This window comes from Cryptococcus neoformans (assembly GCF_000091045.1).
Source record: "Cryptococcus neoformans var. neoformans JEC21 chromosome 6 sequence".
In the NCBI taxonomy this organism is placed as follows: Eukaryota; Fungi; Basidiomycota; class Tremellomycetes; order Tremellales; family Cryptococcaceae; genus Cryptococcus; species Cryptococcus deneoformans.
The window spans coordinates 88,483-112,081 of record NC_006691.1 but is presented as its reverse complement, the minus strand read 5'-3'; the positions used below and the strand labels follow the sequence as shown (position 1 = coordinate 112,081).

At 49.6% G+C, this 23,599-nt stretch overlaps 6 protein-coding genes across 6 annotated transcripts; 3 read left to right on the top strand and 3 right to left on the bottom strand.

The window, feature by feature from the left end:
* The first annotated feature begins 336 nt into the window (after positions 1 to 336).
* On the top strand, positions 337 to 2,406 carry CNF00320 (nicotinate-nucleotide adenylyltransferase, putative). The gene is made up of 5 exons (XM_024657323.1): positions 337 to 542; positions 589 to 1,421; positions 1,470 to 2,016; positions 2,066 to 2,155; positions 2,215 to 2,406. The coding sequence occupies exons 1-5, from the start codon at positions 469 to 471 to the stop codon at positions 2,303 to 2,305; spliced, it is 1,635 nt and encodes a 544-aa protein (XP_024513019.1). The 5' UTR covers positions 337 to 468; the 3' UTR covers positions 2,306 to 2,406.
* An 83-nt stretch (positions 2,407 to 2,489) lies between these two features.
* On the bottom strand, positions 2,490 to 5,128 carry CNF00310 (high-affinity methionine permease, putative). The gene is made up of 8 exons (XM_024657322.1): positions 4,711 to 5,128; positions 4,389 to 4,628; positions 4,227 to 4,322; positions 3,800 to 4,156; positions 3,549 to 3,720; positions 3,336 to 3,472; positions 2,997 to 3,249; positions 2,490 to 2,917 (listed from the first exon to the last, which is right to left on the bottom strand). The coding sequence occupies exons 1-8, from the start codon at positions 5,018 to 5,020 to the stop codon at positions 2,668 to 2,670; spliced, it is 1,815 nt and encodes a 604-aa protein (XP_024513072.1). The 5' UTR covers positions 5,021 to 5,128; the 3' UTR covers positions 2,490 to 2,667.
* A 2,453-nt stretch (positions 5,129 to 7,581) lies between these two features.
* On the top strand, positions 7,582 to 12,834 carry CNF00300 (hypothetical protein). The gene is made up of 11 exons (XM_024657321.1): positions 7,582 to 7,660; positions 7,708 to 8,027; positions 8,076 to 8,780; positions 8,838 to 9,044; positions 9,270 to 10,262; positions 10,324 to 11,831; positions 11,883 to 11,982; positions 12,031 to 12,135; positions 12,188 to 12,293; positions 12,347 to 12,506; positions 12,557 to 12,834. Exons 1-11 carry the CDS (start codon positions 7,639 to 7,641, stop codon positions 12,696 to 12,698), a joined length of 4,368 nt encoding a protein of 1,455 aa, XP_024513127.1. The 5' UTR covers positions 7,582 to 7,638; the 3' UTR covers positions 12,699 to 12,834.
* Positions 12,802 to 16,363, bottom strand: CNF00290 (nucleoside-diphosphatase, putative). The gene is made up of 3 exons (XM_571453.2): positions 15,720 to 16,363; positions 14,552 to 15,657; positions 12,802 to 14,415 (listed from the first exon to the last, which is right to left on the bottom strand). The coding sequence occupies exons 1-3, from the start codon at positions 16,039 to 16,041 to the stop codon at positions 12,910 to 12,912; spliced, it is 2,934 nt and encodes a 977-aa protein (XP_571453.1). The 5' UTR covers positions 16,042 to 16,363; the 3' UTR covers positions 12,802 to 12,909.
* A 1,519-nt stretch (positions 16,364 to 17,882) lies between these two features.
* Positions 17,883 to 21,707, top strand: CNF00280 (hypothetical protein). The gene is made up of 5 exons (XM_024657320.1): positions 17,883 to 18,225; positions 18,290 to 19,037; positions 19,093 to 19,190; positions 19,241 to 19,392; positions 19,463 to 21,707. Exons 2-5 carry the CDS (start codon positions 18,935 to 18,937, stop codon positions 21,207 to 21,209), a joined length of 2,100 nt encoding a protein of 699 aa, XP_024513066.1. The 5' UTR covers positions 17,883 to 18,225; positions 18,290 to 18,934; the 3' UTR covers positions 21,210 to 21,707.
* Positions 21,350 to 23,358, bottom strand: CNF00270 (hypothetical protein). The gene is made up of 4 exons (XM_571451.1): positions 23,214 to 23,358; positions 22,845 to 23,139; positions 22,408 to 22,785; positions 21,350 to 22,362 (listed from the first exon to the last, which is right to left on the bottom strand). Exons 1-4 carry the CDS (start codon positions 23,334 to 23,336, stop codon positions 21,455 to 21,457), a joined length of 1,704 nt encoding a protein of 567 aa, XP_571451.1. The 5' UTR covers positions 23,337 to 23,358; the 3' UTR covers positions 21,350 to 21,454.
* Between the last annotated feature and the right edge of the window lie 241 nt (positions 23,359 to 23,599).

The following is a 23,599-nucleotide window of genomic DNA, read 5'->3' as shown; positions in this document are numbered from 1 at the left end:
GCACCAAAATAAATCCGACTCTCAATCCAAAATGGGTGCATATTTACCCTACCCGGACCGAACTCTGAGTCGCACGACACAGCCGGAAAAAAAAGGTCCACCACGCACCATGGATCAAGAGGAGTTGCTTTTTAAGCCAAATAAACCACCGGATGCATCAACCGATAGCTTCTCACTCACACGATGGGTATATACTTGGGGGGATGAAGATGAAGGTGGAATGCATGATAGGATTACTCTTTTGATTTTTGCCTTTCAAGATCTCCAATATCTGATTAGGAATCTTACGCGTTACTGTTATTCAGCTTCCCTGATTGCGTTATTATGGTACTTTCAATGGTACGCTCTTTTCATACTTTCTTTTCAATCCAAGAACCGCCCTGCTACTTTTTCCATCATTAAATCATCTCTGTGAAGAGAGAAGTAACTCTTTCTGACTCAACACAGCAGAGACCCCGGCAGCACAGGATGGCTTCCAACGGATTCAAGTCGCCCGCTCCTGTCCTTCCCGCCATGGGGCTGCACTCTTTCCACAATGACTCGTGTGTCCATCCTTTCTCTTTTGTCTTCTCTTCTAACACTTCTTAGCCCACCATTCGGGGGTACAGCCACTTCCGAAATGCCAGATGTCCCCTCTCTCTCTCTCGAACCCCAGCAACACTCTCGTCCAGTACTTTCGACTAATCCTTCCGCGCGCCAACAAGGTCCTGCTCGCACAGCATCGAACACCTCTCAAACCATCTCAAACCCCGAACCTGTATCCTCTGGCACAAGGGAAACCCCATCTAAAGCCATCTCGTCACTCAAGAGCATTCAGCCCCCGACTCCCCCTGTACCCATCACATCAGACGACGAACTTTCTTCTACTCGATCTCGTCGACTCATATCAGGCTATCTTTTCGGTAACCCGCCTTCACCCACCTGTACTGGTCCAGAGACTTCTCCAGTCACTGCAGCTTCTCACACGTCAACAGCGGAGGAGAGCCGTGATCCTATGATGAGCCGTAAATTCAGTCCGACTTTGGAGAAGGCTCGTGATGTCGAGAACAGGATGGCAGAGGAACTTGACTCACCACCTTTGACTGACGATAGCCAGATTGACCCGAGAGACGCCCTTGAAATGGACAGTACACCTCCACCACCCTCTCTCGAATCCCCCAAACCTGCAAACAGCGACCTTGTATCCATGAACGAGCCTCTCTCTTCAGACGTTGGAGCTGGGGAAGCGAAAGTGAAGGGGAGAAAGTCTGAACGGGCGAGAAAGCGGGAGACGGGTTATGATGCGCTGGAAGGGAGGAATGACGGGGAGGCAGATCTTGATCTGAATGCTCCCCAGGCGGAAGGTGGCGGTAGTGGGGCGTACCTTGCGGGGAAGGCGGAGTACAGATTCCCTCGGCACAGACTGAGAACAAAGATGCATGGTGAGTTATCCTTCTTTTATGTGAGATCAAGCTGACAAGATTTGACAGACGAAAACAAGATTCCACTAGTCATTGTCGCCTGTGGCTCCTTTTCCCCTCCTACTTACCTCCACCTTCGTATGTTCGAGATGGCCAAAGACGAAATTGTCGAGTCTCAGACATACGAAATCATGGCCGGCTACTATTCCCCCGTATCATCGTACTACAAAAAATCCGGCCTTGCCCCTGCCCCGCATCGAGTACGCATGTGCGAGCTCGCCGTTGAACATACCTCCACTTGGCTCATGGTCGACCCTTGGGAAGCCGGTCAACCAGAGTATCAGCGTACAGCCTTCGTACTTGACCATTTCGATGAGATGCTCAACGGTGGCGAACATGGTAAAGGCGGACTTGTGATGCGCGATGGGACGAGGAGACGGTACAAGATTATGCTTCTTGCGGGAGGTGATTTGATTGAGAGTTTTGGTGAACCAGGAGTGTGGAGTGAACCGGATTTGCATGTGATTCTGGGCAGGTTCGGGTGTTTAATTGTGGAAAGAGCTGGTTCAGATGTTTGGGCGTTCTTGCTTTCTCATGACATACTGTATCATCACAGGTGCGTCTTTCGTTTATCGTCTTGAGTAGTGTGCTGATCGAATCATTAGACGGAACGTGGTCGTGATCAAGCAATTAATTTACAACGACATTTCGTCTACGAAAGTCCGATTATTCGTCCGCAGGGGTATGAGCATCAAGTAAGTCTGACTTTTCCTTTCTCATCCCTTGCCAACTCGTAGCTGACGGGTTTTCCAAGGTACTTATTACCCAACAGTGTCATCCAGTACATACAGGATAACAAGCTTTACCACGGGAGCGATCCCAAGGGGATGATTGGGAAACATTAACATTAGAGCCAGGCGAGAAGAGTGTCTGGGGGAGAACCGTGCGAGGGATCTTTTTGTTTTGTCTTGAGGTAATAGAATTAATTTTTCCTTCGTTCTTATCTATGTACGTCTTGCTTCGTTATGGTCAATAACAAGCAATTCTACATTTTTGAAGAAAGAAAAAGAAAACCTGGTCATCTTTAACCTCATTTACATCATTTCACAAGAATATCCGAGGGAACAGAGAAAAAATTTATAGCCCAACCTCCAATAACCAAAGCCGGCATCTTGTTACCTTTTACTACTTGCCAATGCCCGCCATACACACGTACCCATTAGAAATATTCATTAAAGGAAACACGAAATCTAAATCCTCATTCTCTCTACTCTTTCAAATCTCTCAAGGACGCGTGTTCCTCATTTATCTCGACCAAATCCTCATCTTCATTCAATAACCTTCCAGAAGGATCATGCGTAACATCCCAAGCGTCAACATCTTCATTCTTGACTTTAACCATCTTATGTGTGAGCGCGCCGTCGGCGAGGGTTATAACTGTTTGGCGCAGCTTATATCCTTTCCATTTGGGGAGCAGTTTGGACCAGAGGACGTAATAGAATCCACAGAGGAACACGCTGAAATTGGGAAGGGCTTATATCAGTACTGCATGGGGAAAAAAACCCTTGCTGGCGAGGGAAAAAGGGGCAAACTTACATTCCCAATCCAGTCAAAGACGAGGCCGCATAGAAAAATCCGAACGAACTGTTGTTGACCCCTCCCGTAGGCGGTACCCAAGGCATGATGATTAAGAAGGTATTGGCAGCCAAAAAGAAGAGGACGACGATCGTCCATGATCTGTACTCGGGACGAGGAAGACTCAGTCGTCTACGGTCCCGGCGGACAATGAAGAGACCGAGAGTCATGAGGACAAGGAAGAACGAGGAAGGGTAGTTTTGGAGGGCAACGACTGAAGAGAAAAAAAGAATTAGCTTGGATTGGTGGAAAATGATAGATTGGAAGGTGGGAGGGAAGAACAGGAAACATGAGACTTACTGAAGTTGAACGCGTTGCCCGCAGGGACAACAACTATAACGATCAACGAGACGAACCAGATAGCGAATAAGGCGCCAGTAGGAGTACCGATAGGCCATGTTGTGACCCAAAACTTGGGATAAGGAAGTACACCTTGTCTATATATCAATGGAAGGCACAGTCAACGATCAATCGTTCCTCTTTGATTTGGACATTTGAAACAAAGTAACTTACCGACCGATCTCTCGGATCATACGTGAGTGACCGACAATGGTGTTGAGGATATTGCTCGATGCGCTCAGAACGGGAAGGATAGTAAGGCCTTTGGAGACTTTCGAACCCCAAAGCTTCTCCCAGAACAAGGTAGCGGTTACCTGAGTAGACCCTTTGATTTCCTCCTGAGTCACTAAAATCGCATCGTGTAACAAGTCAGCACAGGGCGAATAGTTCGAAGATGGCGATGAAGAAATGCAAAGCGCACTTACAAACGGCAAAGTAAGCAATGTTGGTCAACATGTAAAGAACGGCCACAAAGATAACCGCCGTATTGGCCGTATACTTAATGGTCCTAATCGGGTTTTTAATTTCATTGGCCACATTGAATGAATTGGTATAGCCTCCATAGGAAAAGATAATGTTCACCAAAGCGTTTGACAAATTGTATCCGTTATTCGTCGTGCCCTCAAAGGCGTTGTGAAAGTTGGCAGTAGGATCGGGGACAACTTTGAAGTGGCCGCCGAGGGCGACGAAACCGGGGATGATAATAATAAGGAGGGTGATGATTTTGGCGATACCGAGGATGTTAGAAAGGCGGAGAGAGATGTTGGTGCTGAAGAAAACGGCTGTAAGATGAGAACGAAGAAGAGTTAGTGTGATATTTTTTAGGATAAACGGGAATGAGAAAAGACGTACGGAGGATGATGATCGTAAGTGCAGCGATACCGACGCCCTTAGATTCCCAGTCGGATGGGGTATGGTCGGTCATCTTGAAGATATACTCCGCCACCACTTCATAATAAGGACCGATGAGCACTTATTTTCCAAAAAAAGGGTGCGAGTAATCAAAAGACATACCGATAGCGTTGCTACTGACGAAAGACAGGATGACAGTTTGCACCGCAAAAGCCACAGGGAAGAAAAATCTCGGCTTTCTGTACGCTTGCTCCAGATAAACAACTTCCGCGCCCGATCGGGAAGGGAAGTACGATGTAAACTCTAGATAAACAGAGATACCAGCTAGAGAGATGAGCAAACCGATAGGCCAATAGATGAGCGTCAAACCGATGGAGCCGAGGGATTTTAATAAGCTTGATGCTGTTCACCAGAATTATAGGAAACGAAGAATTCTCAGCCATGCCCTAGTCAAGTTGAAAGCGAAGAAGGGGGGGCGGCTCACGAAAAGAAAAGATACCTGTTCCGATTAACATGGTAATATTCAAAAACAAAGCCGACCACCAGCCCACCGAGTAGCCCAACGGATTCTTACTCTCGACAGGTGCACCCCACACGTCCTGGATCGTCACCTGCGCCCCATTCCCACCTTGTTCACCTACAAAAGCACCGTGACTAGAAGATTCTTCGATAAAGAAATGGGGTCTACCAGCTTTTTCTGCGGCCGAAGACGAATTGACAATTGCGAGAGTGCTTGCCTTGTAGCCATGGTCTAGCGAAGAGGTTTTTTCGTCGAGAGAAGAACCTCCTGACATGGTTGTTTCCTATCGTTTACCCTATTTGCTGTATCAAATTTCGATGTACCAGATTAGACGGAATGCCGAGCAGATAGAAAAGGAAAGGGTGGGATAATGGCGGAGGGGAGGAGGATAGAATGTGATTGTCGACGTAATTGCTGGGCGAGAGAGAAAATTCTAGACCAACGGATAAGAAGAGAACTTTATAAGCCATCTCATGTCAAGGCGTAGTAATGCAGTAGCCCATCTCCAAACTATGCCCCTATGAGCGGTTGGTACGTACCACGACGCAAAACCCTGAAAATGACTCTTTAGGGCGCTTTTAATGACAGGTTACATCTTGCGTGACCGGATTGGCGAAATCCAGACGAAAAGGGAGAGCGATTCTCCAGCATCCAGCATATCAAACTATTAAGAAATGAGGTATGAATGGAATTAGCTGCCGATTTGATTTACCTTGCGCGAGTCTGCAGATAAATTATGTTTCGAGCGGTGAGTGCGAATGGTGTCAGATATCGACTAATCACCATGGAGCATTGCGATATGTTACCGTGGTATGCGGTACCACGCGGTAGACAGAATGTTGACAAGCAAATTGAGTAGTTCCGAGGGAGGCACAGTCACCAGAGTTTGTTTGTAATAACACAGAATCATAAGATTTTGAGATAAGTGCCAAGAAGGAAGAGCCAACGAAATGGTAGGCTGGCAGGTCGTAGGTGCGGAAGATGATGAATGATACCAAGTCTAAGCGATCTGACCGGTAGCTGGCCAGAGGGTGTACGTAGGAGATACAGTGCATGCAGAAGCTTTCATCCATCTGACAGATATAAGCCGTTGGCCACTTTCCGCAATGAAGTCAAAACTATTATGTACTAATGCTCACTAATCGTCTTCCAAATCCATACCGAGCAAGATAATTGCTGAAGGGTCGTTTAACTATCCTGCTGTTGAGCAGTGAACAAGTCGGGACCGCCAACACGACGTTAATTTCCACCCAAGCCCCAGGAACATGTTGAAACGGAGCTAAACCAAGAATGATGGCACGTTATAGCAAGCCAACATGCCATCATTCCAGGAAAGAGCGGAAAGAATTTGATTGTTCAAGACAAGGTGGACGGATGGCGTGAGATTCGGTCAAGATTCCGTCAGTCATTCTGCCGATGAGCTTGCTGCTGGTGAGCAGAAAGCTCGTGCTTGACTGTCGCGGGTTATCACCGATCATGATTGCCGCAATTATTACGTAATGCTTTGCTTTCTGGGGAACGGTTGACCGCCGACCATGTCTAGAGAGGAAGGACAAGACACATGAAGCTCTTCGTCTTGATCTATCTTAAGCTATGTTCAGTCGATAAGCCACAACGTCATTGCATGGAGGCAGAAAAGTAACGGTACGCATAGCTACTAATTTTTTCATATGCCACTCGCAGAAGGCTGACTGACAGGTCGCAGTCACAGTTAGTTATATACAGGTTGTTAGAGATGCGGTCGATCGATGTATGGCGCACACAACGCGACTTTCCATCTCCGGCGAAACACGGCCAAAAGGATGCCTTTCCTCTTGAGCCTTTCGGATTTGTCACCCACCAGCTGCGATCCACCATTGTCACACCTCGCCCATGACACATGCATACCTGCGGTCAAGATGGTTGACGTGTACTGGGCCCTGGACGGCTGGAATGGAGAATGGAAGGTGAAAGGTAGCAAGAGGACGGTGGTTTCCTCTCGTTTGAACTCTCTTGTGGCATCAAGTTGAATGATATTCTACCCGTCATCTTTCAAATTATTCATTAATCTCTCTATCGAAACCCTTTTCATCTTCACGTTTCATTACACACCATGCCTACAAAACTCCTGCGAACTCAGAAAACCTACACAGCCCCTCATAGTGAACGTTCAAAGAAGACTGGGGAAAGGACCGGTGTCGTAGACAATAATGGTGAGTTTTAGCTTGTCTGACGTCTTATGCTCTTCTCGGTGCTCGCACTACGAGAGCCGTACTAGCTGCACATCCTTCAGAGGAATCCTCATACACGGCTGGTCCCCTTTGGCTCTATTAGAGGTTATCTTGCCCTACTTACTGATTTCGTCGAACAAAAAGGCTCTGCTATCCTTTGACCTCATCTTGCCATCTCTCTTGGCCGACCAAATTGTGCGAACATGAAGCTCTGAGATGCCCTTAATTTCTTAATACTGGCGTACTACAGAACTACCTTCCTCTTTCGTACTCACTGTTCATCCTTTCTCGGCGATCTCTTCCCGTTGCGGGGCAACGAATCGAAATATCATGGCTAAATCACTGACACTTTCTGCCCTTTATTCTATCCTCACCTACGATCCTCCCTCATCGCCCATATCTTACGTAGGTCTCTACCGTCAACGGGAGCTTGGAGCAAGTAAATCTCAATCACCTCAAACTATTCCGCGGGAGTCAAAGAGCTCTGGCGATACACCAGACAAAACGCCGTCGTGAGTTTTTCACTTTGCATTTCAAAAGCAAAGGCTGACGTGCATGGGTAGCGCACGCGCAAAAGGTCAGTATACCATGCAAACATGGATCATAAAGTGGTTTACTGACAAGCCCAGTCTTACCTTGGGTTCAAGGTGTACAAACATCGGAGGGATCTATCCCGGAAGGCATGTTTGGTCCTTATACTTCCCGTGCGTTGGCGCATTACTCAGCTTTTACTTCCCTAACCATTATCTAGGTCCACAATCCTTGACTGAGCCTCAATTGCAATCACGTCACCCATATGCCGCCATGCCCTCCCTACCCTCCCTACCTTTTGCTGCTCTTGGTGCAGGCCACCAACTCGGCAAAGACCCAGCAACAGCTTCAGAGTTGATGAAGAATCAGAGGCCAGAGAGCGAAGCGTTCAGCCGAGGAGCAGGGGCAGAAGGAGGGATGAAAAGGCCGTATTTCTTTGGAAACACTGGTGTCGATACACCTGGCGGAATGAGTGGGACAAGTCCAGGGATGGGAACGTTTGGGTTGGAGGGCAAGGAGGTGGGGTCGAAGATGCCTACCGTAACGTTCTTCGAATGATATACTGGATGTTACTGAAAACAGCTATAGGCTCTCGGTTCTTCTAATAAAACTCCCATCCCGACTCAGGCACCCAATCCAGTAGGCCTCCCTGAATCTCCTAGGCAAGGTGCTCCGCAACCCAAAGTTGACTCTGACCAAGAAGTCCAATATCACATCCACAAACCCCATCATAAATTTCCGTTCTCACATGCCGAAGCGGAAGCTAAGCAACGAGAAGGGATGGAGGATGCTCGTGCCGCGGCCCTCGCACAACTTGAAGCAGCCCAGCATATCGTCGACGCAAAGCTGGAGAGCGAGATGATGGAGATACTTGGGATGATGAGTGGTGCTCGACTTGATGGGGTCAATGCAGCCGGCGGGCCCGGTGGGAACGCCCCCAAAGGACCTCGACAGACTTTCGATACTAATACCAGCGGACCTTCCTTCGGTCACATCCTTCACCAAGACGGTGTCCCAATCTCTGCCTGCCCATCGATGCGAGTTGCTCCTGAAGGCTTTGCCTCCGGCCGTCCACTAACCGAACTCAGCGAAGTCTTCCGAATTCCTTTTGGCGTACCAATAGGGATGTCTATACCGAGACCGTTGATGGTGATGAGGGACAGTGCCGGGGCACCTGGTGACTTAGGTCTTGGAATGCCGGCATTGTTGAATATCATTCAAGGTCATGGGGAAGGATCTCCGCTGCGGAGGAAACAAGAAGATAGGAGTGCGTATGTCGAGACTGTCGAGGATGTAAGTCTCTCAAAAGTTGACTGTGAATTGACTGTAGCGGCTAACCCAAGTATGCAGGAGGAAGAAGTTTTATCGCCGATACGTACAGATGTTCGTACAGAGGTTCCATCCAAAACATCTTCTCCTGCCGAAGGGGCTGCCGCTGGCTTCGGATCAACAGCCCAGTCTGTCCCACAAGGTGATGTTTTCCCTGCCAAAACTGAATCCAACGTTTTGGGTGATCCAAGTACGGCGAAATCGAATGCAGGGAGAATTGGGTTTACCGTGCGTGTCATCAGTTTATCAGTATCCTAGTATTATTTTATCTTTATCTTGGGGGAAAGGGAGAAAAGAAGCTCTCCTTTGCGCCTTCTGCCTTACTCCTTTACTTTGGGTGATACCCTTTGTGCTTTTATTGGCATGTTGGTGGATGGGGACGCGCATATGAAATGGAACGAATGGATAAAAGAAGGATAGCTGACTTCCTTTGATGCTCTTTTCCTGGAACAGGCTCATTCACCCAGCCAGCCTACACAGCCGCCTACTGAACAACTCATGGCCAGTACTGCACATCCTCTCAAAACTTCTACGCATCACGCCCACCACTCGGCAGCAGCTTCTTCTAAGGTCGGCAGTAAAACCCCCGGTGCCAAGTCGAAGGTACCATCCAAAGCTGCGTCTAAGGCGGCCACCACAGCTGCGAGTAAATTACCTACAGCTTTAAAAGCTCCGAAGGCAAGAGTGCCTAGTGTGGGCTCACAAGCTACGACCGTGCGACTCCCACCGGCAACGTACACTAAAGGCGAAAGAGCAATGTCTCATGCCCATGTTTATCCACAGTCTCAAGCCCGAAGTCAGGTACCTTTTCCCACGCAATCACAGTGCGAGTACACTGCTGTGCCCGAGGCTCCCAGTCCTGGGTCTCAAGCTCAATCTCCACCTCAGCTCGACCAGAAGACCATTTACTCGCAGGTCCGAAAAAAGAATACCCCTACCATCATCCCCGGCCAGTTCCGTGCTCAAGAATACTTTCCTTCTACCCAGTCCGCTAACGATGCGGTTGAGCACCATCATGAGCTCGAGAAGATGCAAGGCGCAACAGGAGAAGGTTCCATCGTAGCCTCTCAGCATGGTTCTGTCGCGCCTACAACTATGTCCAACGTCAAGCGCATCGTTGATGCCTCGAGATACCACGATGAAACTCTCTGTCAGCTCCTTGACGCTGCTCGGCTGAACCTCATTGGTGAAGAAGCGAAGAAGGCGCTTCAGAGAGCCGCAAGGGCGCGGGTGATTGAGTTGAGAGAGTTGAGGGCAGCAGGAGAGCTTGAGGTGGGGTTGTTGAGCCCCGCGGTGGTTCTGCCATCTCATGCAGAAGAAACGCCAAAAAGGGCGAAGAGAAGCAAGAGTAAAGAAAAGGGACGGACTGTGAGTGGGAAGAGCGCAAATAGTGCGAAGAGTGAGAAGGGTGCAGCGAAGCAGGAGCCGCCCATTTGGGCTCAAGATGTGAGTGCTTGCTTCTCAACTGCTTGGCTTGGAGGTACAATCACTGACTGTTATGGAGTAGATTATGAACCGTCTCTCCATGTTCGATCATCGCTTTGCGGCTCTCGAGACTCAGAAAGACACTCGTGGCCCTCATAAGTCTCAAGTGTCAAGGGACATGCGTAGCAAACTAATTGAGGAGCTCATCTTCAACGACTTACATAGCTCAATTTTTACGAATGGTATCAACACGCCTCATGGATCGACTAACTCAGTTCCTTTTGGCCAGTCTGTGGCGGCTCCTATGCCCGCTGCTCCACTTACGGCTTCTGAAGATATATCTTTCTCCTTGGGGCAAAAACAAAGGGCAGCAAGCGATATGCCGAGTCATTACAGCCATAAACCATTGAGCCAACATGTGCCGGGGATTGCTACTTGCACTCAGTACGGTGGAACTCAAACGCCTGTTCAGTATGCCCCTAGTCAGGTACCAGCTACCCAATATGTTCCCACTCAACCTCCCCCGACACAGTACTCCCAACAAGCTGGTGCTGCAAGCCAAGTCCGAAGCGTTGGTCCTCTCACCGAACGACGTCCAAGTGCCCAAGGCGATCTCATTTGGGGATCGGAAGTTGAGCTTCCTCATCCTAACGAAAGTATCTCTTTCCCGCATATCGCAGGTCCTACTATCAACGTCCTTCCTCCTACAGAGTCTAATATGGGCAACAACAAAGCCAGTACTCGAGCTAGCCCTCGATCACGAACTTTCTCTGCTTCGAAGTCCCATCCTTCTACCACAGTTGGCGGCAGAATGGCTCCGGATGACGGTCGAATTGATGTAATCACCGAGCAACCTCTATCCGTTGGCGCAATGCCGGACCCAAGGGAGAAGGAACTGCCTCCCCAACCTTCTGAGAGTGTCAAGAATCAGCCTCCTGATCCAACCTTGTTTGATAACATGACCGCCGCTCAGAGGACACAACCTGGAACAGTGACAGGATCAGCGATACCAAAGAATATGGCGCAGAGTGCGTACAGCTATGGCCCTCCAGATCAGTATCCTCCTTCGGCTCCTAGGCTACGTACAGCGAATACACAGGTTCAATCAGCTGCTGATGTTGGCGTTAATGCTGGTATAGTCACTGGATCCATTTATGGGACAGCTATAGAGCCTCCTACGACGTCATTCTTTCCCGGGCAGACAATGCGTCATATTGCTGTACCTGGTACAACCGTCCCCCCTGCTCCTGTCTCTCCTATGCACTCAGATCCTGTACCACCAACTAGCCAACCCTTTAGTGAACCTCTCAGCACGATTCACATGAGGCTGCACGAAACAAAAAGTTCTCCATTTACAGCCACCGCCCCTGGTAAATCTACTTCTGCACCCCGAGATTGTATCCACGTGGTGGACCCCCTATTTTCTCCTATGGCAGGATGGAAACCATGGGATATGTTAACCCAAAGGTTGTACTCGTGGGCATTAATTATGGAGGAGAAGAGCTTTGTGAGGGCTTTGGAAGATATCAGTTTGGGAAGGCAGGTAGAGGCATTTCCGTTGAGTGTTTTTCTGATGCTGGCTTACAAGAGGTAAGTCATCATGTCCTGCTCATCCGTGACTGGGAGCTAATGGGTTTGCAGATGGGTGAGAAGGAACTTGAGTGAAACGACCGCTGCCCCATGTGATAAGTTGTTTGTGCCACCCAACCTAGCGGTCGCAATTAATATTGCTGTTCATAGTGTGAGTTTAATTCCCTTTGCCTTACTCCTATGCTGATCCAGGCCATAGCGACGATATCATGAAGCCAAGGAGATCTTGTTGGAACTTTGGGATTGTCTCGGGATGAAAGAACACCCGAGGATTATCGTTGCGCTTGCGCCACTAGGCGACGAAGTGAGTTCTCCAATGTTCATGCGAGCTGTCTCGGGTGCTGACGGACCAGAAGACGGATCAATGGGCCGCTCATCGATATGATCTTTCCTCAAAACATCTCACGACTTACCGAGTCTCACACCTTGCTGAGATTCGGACTGATGGTCGCTCTTTCTGGTGTATGTTTCTTTCATTCTACCCATGTAACAAACATGTTGACCTCAAATCACAGGGTGGGAGGCGATCAGGCAGGCTTGGCCTGAACTTCAAATACCCGAGATGCAAGAGCTCGAAAAACGAGGCGGTCAACGAATCATTAACGAACATCGACCACCAGAGTACAAACATGATAACTCTTTGTACGCTGCCAACATCAGCAGAAACCTTCTTTTGTGAGTCTAATTCCCCATCTCATAGTGATACATACTGACTGTAATTACAGGGGCTACCGACCCGAGAGACAACATGATTTGGTGAAACAACGAGAGATCATTTGGGCTGAAGTCAAGCGTCTGCTCCACAAGAAGCGTACAGGTCGCCTCGTTGTGGAACCCGATTCCCCAGAGCACTTGTATGATACCTAAATCTGGTTTCGTATATCTTTCTAGACTCATTATTGTGGCAAAAAGCGAATGATCTTGTGAGCAATTCTGTATATAACGTACATGTAAGGAGTGCCTTCGGTAAGGAATAATATAACAGATGTGCATATGTATATATTTGGGGTGCTAGATGAACATTTTCCAACAACAAAACAACCCTGAATGTCCGTATTATATCATGCACCTAAAGAGGTCAATCAAAACCCGGCGTTCCGGTTCTACTCATCGACCGTTGCGCCAACCCCAATTCACTCAGATTCGCCCTACTCGAATTCCTCGACAATGCACCATTACTCAACCCTCCATTCGCCGTCGGCGTCAACACTCCACCATCATCTGCCGCTCCGCTCCCACTTGGACCTGGGCCCGAACTGGGGCCGCTTAACATGGCCAAAGGCGGATCATTCCACCCTGCCCCTCCCCCTCCTAAACCTATACCTTCCCCAACGGAATGAAGCCCATGCGGTCCATGGTGTGGATGCAGATTATTTGAATTCTGCCTCGACTTGAAAGGTCGACCAGACTTGCCAGATTTCAAACTGCTCCTAGGTGGAGGCGGCGAAGAAGTAGATGCGAGGCTCGGAGAAGGTGAGACAGATGTGGCGCTTGATATGCCTGTAAGAGCTGTTTCTGGTGTAAGACTGCCTACACCCATATTGAGGCCACCGATTCCTGGAGCAGCGACGGAGCTGAAGAATGGTGTAGAGACTGGACGAGGTGAGCCGGGTTGTGAGTAACCACCACCGCCACTTGGAGAGAGCAGGCCAGCCCCCGGTGAAGTATTCAGTCCCATGCCGATCATGGGCATCGAATTATGTCGCGCCCTCGGTAATCCTAACCCTATCCCTGTCCAAAGCTCACGTGTGCCTCCCCGCTGTCTCGGGTTCGAATTGCCAAGAGAAAAAGGAAGTGAGGGAGGAAGGTATTTGTTGATCGTGTTGGAGATACGGAGGGACCAAAGCCGGAGTCGGCCGGGGACGATACGTGATTTACCACTAGCACCACCGGTGCCGCTGCCAGAGAAAGAGGCGGATGACGTGGATGACGTGGGGGAAGAGTCTGGGCCGTCTTCGATCGATAAGCTCGGATCGGCGGGGGGGGCAGAGAAGAAAGAAGGGAAAGTGAACCACGGTCGTGCAGGTAAAGGCGGTGACGACAAACTTGGTTTTCTCCTTCTCCCCATCCCAGACCCCGATGAACCAACCCCCCTCCGACGATTAGAACGAGAGAAGAGCATCCCCACCAGAAAGAACGCTACCACCGCATAAACCCACACCGCACTCAATCCTAGATCCTCAAGCTTTCCCTCTAGGTGTTTCGGTATAGGTAATGATAACGGCAGTCGCATGGACCCGAGATTGAGATGATGCATCCACCACCCTTCCATTTCTTGCGATCGAGGTTGGACGGCTTTCGATGCTTCAATCACGACCTTACCGAGTGTCCAAGAGATGGCTGTTTCCCCAACTTGGTCCATACTTTGGAAATGGTGTTTCCCTTGTTCTTGCCCGCTCCCCTCGAACAGACCCTTTTCACGGGCCCGGCGTTCAGCTTCAGCGTTCGTATCGCCCAACGATCCGCCGGTGAGTGTATCGTTCCCGCCTACATCAACTAATCGGGGGATACCGATCCCTTCGTGTAAAACGTTGGAGATCCAGGCGCCTTTGAAACATTGCATTTCTAATCTTGTCGAGTCCATCTTTAAAAAAAAAAGATCCACGAAAAAAAAGAATTGTCAGCTCATCTCATCGGTTTATTCGATTCATTTCCCCCCCTCTGTTTTGCTCAAGAGACGGGAAAGCAAGGAAAAAAATTAGGAAGGAATAATAACGTACATTAACATCTTCCCAATCCCCGTTCTCCATTTCACCCTTAATTAACCCCCACTCTTTCCCACAAAACTCCTTCATCCCCTTTTCCCACTCTCCCCAATCCCATACCCCTCCTACCCCCAACACATGCTGCATCGTATACCAGTACTCACTTATCCCTATGAACCCTCTCTGATCGTGCCGTTCAAAATCAATGTGTGGCGTCGGTTGGCCTCCGAAGAGGCAGTGAGAGGTGGGGCAAGGGGTGGAATGTTCGAGGAGAGGGTGAAGGGAGGTGAGACACTCGGGGAATGAGCCGGTTCCTATTAAAGGGGGTTGAGAAGAGAGGGAAGGGGTGATGGTGAGGTTTTTGGGAAGACAGGGGTCCGGGATGGGTGTCGCTAGGTCTTGCGCAGAAGGGGAAGGATGGGCAGCGGCCCATTCCTCGTAAAGAGATGTCATATACCGTTCCCGAGCGCGGTTCGTCCCGAACCCAAGCCAGCTCGCTACAAAGACCGGCCAATCGACTTGTTCGCCCGAAAGTAATCTGAGACTAACTGTCCGGAGTTTGTCGAGTGGGAAACCAGAAGTAAGAAGTTCGGAAGCAGAGGGGGAGAAGGCTAGTTGAGTGGAAGCGCCGCCCATGTCGAGGAAGCCGAATGTGGGGGAGTGGTGGGCAATGTCGACGGGCGTGATGGAAGAGGAGGAAGAGTCTGGAGGGGCGGAAGCTAGTGGGGCGAGAGGGAGCAGGTTGGTACTAGACGATGATGATGTTCCGGGATTGGATATAGATGAAGGCGAAGGGGCATGACCGAAACCGTCCATGAGATAATTCACAGCTACCCAACCCCAGATACCTTCTTCCTCCCCATCAATCACCCTTACATTTTCACCACACGGCCCTTCCTCGGTCGGCCCAGGGACAAGGAACGGGTAGTCGTTCCGTAATGTATCGCATGTAGCTTGTAAGATGGCATCGCGCTGCTGAGAAGGCAAGAGACGCATGCCTGCTGTGGCGAGGACGTAAATGGGTGTGGAGGAGTGGACCGAGGGTGGGATGTGTTGAAGAGCATGTGTGAGTAGCGGGGCGAGGTACTCTGGGATATTGTCGGGGTCGACGGTGGATATACCTGTGGCAAGGAGGTGGCGCTTCAGTATCATCTTGTAATGAACATAGTCCAACACAACATACCAGGCTCGACTCTTTTCATCCAGTCATCTCCTTCCACCCCTTTGCCAACTCTCACCAACCTTCTCAAAGCCATCTCCTCCATCTCCTTCCCTTTTCCTTTCCCTTTGCCCTTCCATCCATCTTCTCCATCCCACCACCACCGACCGCCTCCCCTGGAGCTCGAACTCGAACCTTGTCTCTCAATGTTCTTCACATCCTGAAGAATCTCAGCTCTTTCCAAATCTGGATCTCGCCACGAGTATATCTGTAATCGCGAACCCGATGAGCCAGCGTCGATGACTAGGGCGTAGTGAGTGGTGAGTGGTGTAACGGATGGTGCCATCGTGCTCGTGCGCTTGCTCCTATGTATGCACTTGACAGACCTGAATGAGATGTGTATGGGAGCTAGGTGTGCAGTATCTTATCGTTTTGAGGCTCCCGTATGAGATGTTTCCGTTAGCCAAGACGTTGTACGTTTTCTTTTGCTGCGGAGCGGAGGTGTGCGTGGGGGTGGGGGGGAGTTATGACGATATGCGGGTCTCGCTTTTTGCCTTGGAATGAAGGCTTCTTCTTTCCTCCTGTCTTCCCGTGTCGTCCGCCCTCGTCCACACTTATTGTTCGGGAATTTTGGGAGGGTGAAGTATTAAATGTTATGGCGATGTAACAAGACAAAGGAAAAAAAAAAAAGGATGAGACTGGAAATGGAAAGTTTTGGAATGTTTACGCTGTGTATTGACGTCTCAGATCCAAAGCTTTCGACTTGTTCGGCATCCCCATTCAGATCCCATTCACCACACATCTCACTATCTTATTCCATACACATCCTCGCATGTAGCTCGACCGTGAAGCAACTGTACAAGGTATTTTCATCGACATACATGCATAGCAGCGCCTTGTAGCACTGCAAGGGGTGTCCCGATCCGCAAATGTTATGGCGGGAGAGACTGCGCACTGGAAAGCCGTCGACAGCCTTTTCAAGGACGATTCAGTCCAGCGCTTGGACTGCCTTGTACAGGCTTGTACCTCGTCGGATCGGATGAGCTGTCGGGGGAGGATGACGGACAATGCTTTCCGGTCCTACAGGGTACACACAGGGTAAGTAGATGGCAAGGATGGGGGCCAGGCTTAGTTACCGGGAAGTTGCGAGCTTAGCGTGGAGCTTGGAGCTTGATAATTGGCTATCAAACTGCGCATCGTACTCCAATGATTAGGAGGTGCCTATCAGAGACACTCCACATAGACAGGCACGCGGGAAAGGCATCTGCCCTTTAACTCGTTTTAACTCGCCTATTATATGTATATTCAATCAAACGTTGCGGGCACTGGCGAGCTCGTAAATCAGCAATAACAGACATACGTTTCCAGTGTTGTCTATTCTTTCAGCTCTCGCTTACATATATCTCTCATGACAACTACCATCTTTGCATCAAGAAAAACAACGGAAGATCTCTCGCCAGGCTCCCTTTCCCAAGATCCAAGGCAACCCGCGTGAGAAAGGGGGCATTCTTTCAGTCATTGTCGTTCACCGTGACTTGGGCCGATCCTGCCAGGGATTGATGTGTGCTGATTGACTGGCGTATACATGAGAAGATGATTGCATCATATGCAGGTTCGAGATATAAGGGACGTGTAGGACAGATATATTATGTGTCTTTTGATCCTGAGCCCGGTAACTTATACAAATATCTATCTCCTAACTAACATCATAAATGAAAGCGGAAAGCAGTAATTTTCACTTCCGCAATCAGGTCATCAGGCCTCTCCAGGATATCAGCCGGACATTCGACATATTGAATGGGGATGTTCAGCGTCCAGCGTCCGACGAGCAGCGAGCAGCAACGCCAGAAGACACATAATGATCCAAGCGTCTTTGACGCGCCGACGCGCCTCTCGAACACACAAACAGGATATCCCACACAATCAAGCTCCTGATGATACACAGCAGGAGGACGCGATCGTATCGTTCCTCATTCGATACTGACCCGTTCGACCTTTTCAGAAAGCCTTCCGTCTTACAGCATGAACACAACAGGGAAGCCCGTACCTCCATTTAGCCGTCTGCTAATACACCTGACTTGTTCACTCTTCATTTGAATCACCCAAACGTGACCGAGGCCGTTACTGCTACAATTTAGGTCTTTGGCACCCAGGCCGCTCATCGCTCAATCTTTGTCGATCAGACGAAATACCTCCACGGCTTTCAGCTTTCAGCGAATCGACATCTATCTGGGATCCTGATCATCATCCCATTCGACTCTTGACAACATCTCCATCTTCATACTCTTTTCAAATCCCCTCTTTCCTAAACACACACGACTAATATCAAGGCGGTTTCTTCACTTGAAGCGAGACCTAGCCCATTGGTCATTCCTTCGAAGCAATCTCATTTCCCGTCTATTTAGAACAGTGTAAGATACCATACCAAAATGACTCGCTATGCCGGCTCTACGCACCTTTCAGCTCAAACCCCTCATCAACGTATCAGGCGAGATGTCTCAGACTCAGATACATTCTTCATTCCCGACAGGCAAGTGGACTCCCCATTCCACACACCAAATCAAGGCCCCGAGCTGACTTGCACACGGCACCAGCTCTCCTTTAATCTCATATGCCTCCTCAAGCTCCAGCTTATCCCCCTGGACATCAGGTTACTCTTTTCAAGCGGATGGGTACGACGAGACAGTACATCTCACAACGACCGATAACTCTACTCTTTCATTTAATGTCACTGGTAAGTCTCAAAACTCTTGATTATCGCATTTCTTTTTCGGGAACAACGAAATTCCTTTGCTGCTTGACATTGGTGGAGCAAGTCAACCTGGTCTTTATCTCCAACCGCTCCATGTTATGTGAATGCTAAGTTTCCCCCCTCGTGGCGCATAGCCACCTCTCTCACCCTGCTCATCCCCACCTTCTCATCCTGCTCCGCCACTATATCCATCAACGCCTCCACACCCATTACCGCCTGCGCGTCCAACTCGACCGGTCATGAAATCCCTTACGCCCTCTCCTCCCTTCCTTCCGGGTCTCACCAAATCACCTGGAACTCTGGTCCGATCCCTCCCTCTGGACAGGTCATCTTTCGGGGCATTGAGGCGCAACGGCCTGTTGAACAGGGAGGGAGCGGGAAAGGAACGAATGTGACGATTGATGATACATATCTGTATGGATCGTATCCAAACTCGGTGGATCTAAAGTTTGAAGGGGATTGGACGCATTTGGGGAGCGGGAGGGGAATGCAGACGAGTTTGAGTGAAGCGGGAAGTTTGGGGAATGATTTTAATAAGACGTTGGCAGTAACAACTTCCAAAGGGGCTAGCATTACTTTTTCAGGAATGGGTGAGTGTTCTTCTTTCAGAAGGGAAGAGGGGGAGGGCTAAAAAGTGATGTTCAGGATCGGCAATCTATTTATACGGCACAATCGGCCCCGATTATGGGTTAGCCCAGTTATCTTTAAACGGAAATGTTGTCGCGCCGTCTATGAACTTGTCTGTAAGTCGTAAACAACTCATTTTATATTCTTTGCTAAACTTCCAAACTAGTCACCTTGGTTGATGGCGTATGAGCTTCTATGGTTCCGCACAGATCTCGACAGCAGCCAGATGACGAATGTAACAATGACCAACCTCGATGAAAGCAAGATGGCCCTGGATTTTATCATCCTGACAGCAAATGACAATGCGTTATCGGAATTGTGAGTTAACTTCTGTCTCAACTTTGTGGAAGAAGGACATGTAGCTGATGAGGGTTGATTACCCCAACAGATCTTCAGACAGCAGCAGTTCCTTCATCTCCTCCGTCGGCGGTAAACTCATTCTCTACCTCGCTATGCCTCTTTCTATCATCTTCCTCATCAGCGTGTTCTCATTCTGGCTCATCAGACGCCGGCGCCGGCTTCGTCGTCGTACTAGACCACGACTCCAAGAATCGATTTTATCCTTGCACGCTTCTCCTTCTCCCATCAAGGGTAGGAGCGAGAAGCAATGGTATCTCCCGTCTCCACGTCGACCAAGATTGACACCAAGCGGCACAAGTGATAGATCCTCATTGACGCTTAGTGTAGAAGATGTTTTCATTTCTTATGAGGAAGCAATGGGTAAGGAATTGTCGAATAAGTGGTACAATAGCCCAACAACGCCTTGGCCTTCGTCCCAGAGGGGTAGAACGACTGAGAGAAGTGTGTTTGCATCAGCATTTGGGCTACCGACCGTCACTGATGAGATTACATGGTCAGAGGGGTCCCAGAGTCCCGAGAGTCCTCAGAGATCACAGAGATCTGGACGTTCCGGTCGATCTGGTTACTCTGATCGATCCGGGTCGATTTCAAGGTTCGGAACGAGTAATGGAAGGAGAGAGAGAGATGAGGGAATGATGTCGGTGTTGGAGGAGAATGATGGAGCGACTACTACTTATACAGATAGCAGACGAACAACGGCGTTACCAGCATACTCGCTAGAGGAAACGTTCATGACGCATTACACGCCTAGTGACGCTGAAAACTCCATTACTCATGGGACCCCAATACATGTCCATTCGGCCAATACATCCCCCTCCAGCCGGTACCCTACTGTCGAACAGGAAAAAGTCACTCAGTTCCACACGTTCCGGGACGTATCCTCCTCCCCCACCGCTTCTGTCCCAGGCCATTCGGGCAATACTACTTCCTCGTTTCGATTTCAAAGGTTATCGAGCGATGAACCTCCTCCTAGCCCAATGACGAAGAGAGCGAGTACGATTGCTCCGAGCGACATCATCTCCATCTTTGGGGTGCCCCCTGCAAGCGAGCGAAGAATGAGCATGATGACCGACCATACTTCCAACTCTGCTTGTCATCCCTGGCTCTCCCTTCCCGGATGTGCGGCAGGGGAATTCCCGCCGCCCTTACCTACCATCTCGACGTATACCGGATTCAATTTGGCTTCTACTATAACTTCTTCCGGTTCTGGAAGACCAACGCCAACCATCAATACCGATATGGAGCGCAAGGCGTTCGGGCTGCCGTATATGACTCCACAATCGGTATCAGGGTTGGGATCAGGGGCAAGATCGTCACGAATCTTGACACCTCCCAAAAAGGTTCCTCCATCCGCCTGGCCAACAGACACACCTCTCTCCCACTGTTCTTTCGATACCAACCCTATCTCCACCTCCACTTCGTACCCTACTTCCACTTTCACTTCCGATTACACTTCCATTTCTACTTCATACGGCACACCCAAGGTTATCCATTTCACGACCACCCATGCCAACCTTATCCCCTGGGCACCGATCCCTTACACTATTCCTGTATGTGAGAGTCCCCTTGCAGGTGTTGCTGGCATGGGCGTGGACATGAATGGAGGAGGCGGATTGGGGTGGCATAAGCGTAGTTTGAGTAACTGGAGTCATCTGACGGCGAGAAGTGCCGCGAGGCCGGATAGCGATGTTATGCCGTTCGAGAGTTTTATATATAGTTTAAATGGGGCCGCAATGGAGGAGGCGGAGAGGCAACGGGCTAGTGAAGGGGCGTAAAGGAGGCTATCATAAAGGAAAGAAGTGACGTTTGTGGGATCTCAAACTGTGGACAATCTGTTAATTTATCATTTACAGCTTTAATTTCATTTTCTTGATAAACACATATAATTAGGATGAAAAATCAATGCAAATCATACCAACTGACTCGTCATGATGAACTGAGATGACTCAAGCCGCCTGTCCCTTTCCTGTTCCTCCGCTTATTAACCTCCCAGCTGAAGCAGACCTTAGCATGATCATGACTAATCACTATCACTAACAATCTCTTCCTCACTCTCCCCCTCTTCTTCCTCTTCACTCAATCCAAAAGTATATCCCTCCCGTTTCTCAAGGAACATTGCTCCTCCAGCTTTCTGTACAGTCTCCCATACTTTTTCTCCTTCTGCAAGGACACAAGGGATCGTTTGGCGGGGGTATGCTGTGACGAGCGTGAATGGCCAATCACCGACTTCTTCTTCCCCTATGATATCTGAAATACGAGTGCCATTGGCATTGGTGTCGGAGCTTGAACTTGACAAGTACGCAAGGGGGTCGTACCCTTCTGGCGGGGTATCGGGATCGTCTTCTTTCTTGGCTGACGCTGGGATGAGCAAAGTCTCTGCAAAGATATACAGCGGCAAGGTAGATGAGGAGGGTGTAAAGTGATGTAAATGCCTTGCTGACGAAAGGGGCGTCCTCAAAGCAACGCGTATGGGGCCGTTGGAAGGCGAAAGCAGATGCTTTCTCGCGTATCTCCTCCATACTTTCCTCTTCTCCTTGATCGCCTCTTTCTCCCGCCTCTCCTTCTCCTCCCTTTCTTTTTTGATCCGCTCAGCTTCTTCCTTTTGTTTTGCCACCCTCATCCGCTCCCGATCCTTCGCCTCGGAAGCTCTAAACGCACGATCTTGTTCAGCCCGTACATAGCGTGCTTCTTCGACCGCAAGTCGTTCGGATTTAAGCCGATTGAGGAATGGACGAGCACGGGGGAGGACGGCAGTCTGAAGGGTCGTGATGATGGACGTTGGGGAGGTGATGGTGGATGGGGGCCCGGAGAGGGTGTTGAGGAGAGTGAGTTTGGGTGAGGAAGAGGTAGTGGGTAAGGATGATGTGGAAGGGAGGAGGGAGAGGAATGTGAGGGAGGGATAAGTAGTGGCCAGGAGAGTTTGTGACGCTGTACATGTTAGAAAAATGAAGTTAAGACCATAGTTTGGCTCACCCTGATAGCCTTCCCGAGAAGAGATATCTGCCGCCCAAACAATAACTCCCTCAGACCTCAACGCTTGTACAACATCTTTGTCGGCCAACGATCCTTTCTTGAACGATTCATCATCTTCATGTTCCTCGCTCACCAGCACAATAAGGCCCACGAGAAGCTCCTTCCTGATGTGCGTAAGGAACTCCCTGTAAGGACCGACATAAATTTCAGGAAGCTCAGATGGTGGGAGGCCGGTGAGGGAAGAGAGAGACTGGAGGAAGGCGAGGTGTGCTGTGGTGGGGTCCTGAGGTGGACGTGGGATGGAAGGAGGTGAAGGTGAAGGAGGGAGGAGGAAAGAGGGTATATGAGGAAGGAAAGAGAGTGGAACGAACGTTCGTACTTTAGATATGTTAGAGAGCCATCTATCCAGATCTCTTCGGCGATGAAACTATACTCACCGATAAAGTACCATACTCCGCCTACTATCGAGAACAACATCCCCACAGGCCAAACGATGATATCCCAAATTCCAATTCCTATTCCAGTCGTGCCCGGCGCAGCTCGCGGTTTGGGTCTTGGCCTTCGAGCGCCTGTACCAGACAATCTACGGGCACCCGGAGGAATGGGCGGTAAAAGCGGGTCCTGATCAGGGTCATGGGCGCCAAGTCGATTCCGAGAGGTTGAAGGCCCAGCATCTCCAGGAGAAGACAAATTGGCATCATCTGCCATACTAAATATTTGCTCGACGGTGGTCTAAAAATAGGAAATTGGAACCGGCATCAGTTAAACCATAAGCCAGAGGGAGCGAGGTGAACAAGCCAACGGACCTGGACATCCCACCCGTTCTCCCTCAATAATCGTTCATCGCGCTCTCTCGCTGCGTCCGTTGCGGAGGACGTGACTGCCCATAGCTGGGATAACGCCTGTTGTTGGGAAGCGGTGAGTGGCATGGTTGGGATAATTGAGTACTGCAGAATAAGGTGTTGGAAACAAGAACAAAAGAGCGCCGAAGGACATCCGTGGTGTGAATGACGAAGCTCAGCCAGCGCAGCCAGCACAACACACTTCCAAGTTACACGTCATCATTTAATTGCTGAAAGAATGATGGCTGGCGGCTATGTCTATGATTAAATTACTTCTTTTGTGACTGTGTTACAAGTACTCCAGCTTCCAGCTCCTGCTGACGGGACGGTTACTTACTGGTTCAGCTTCG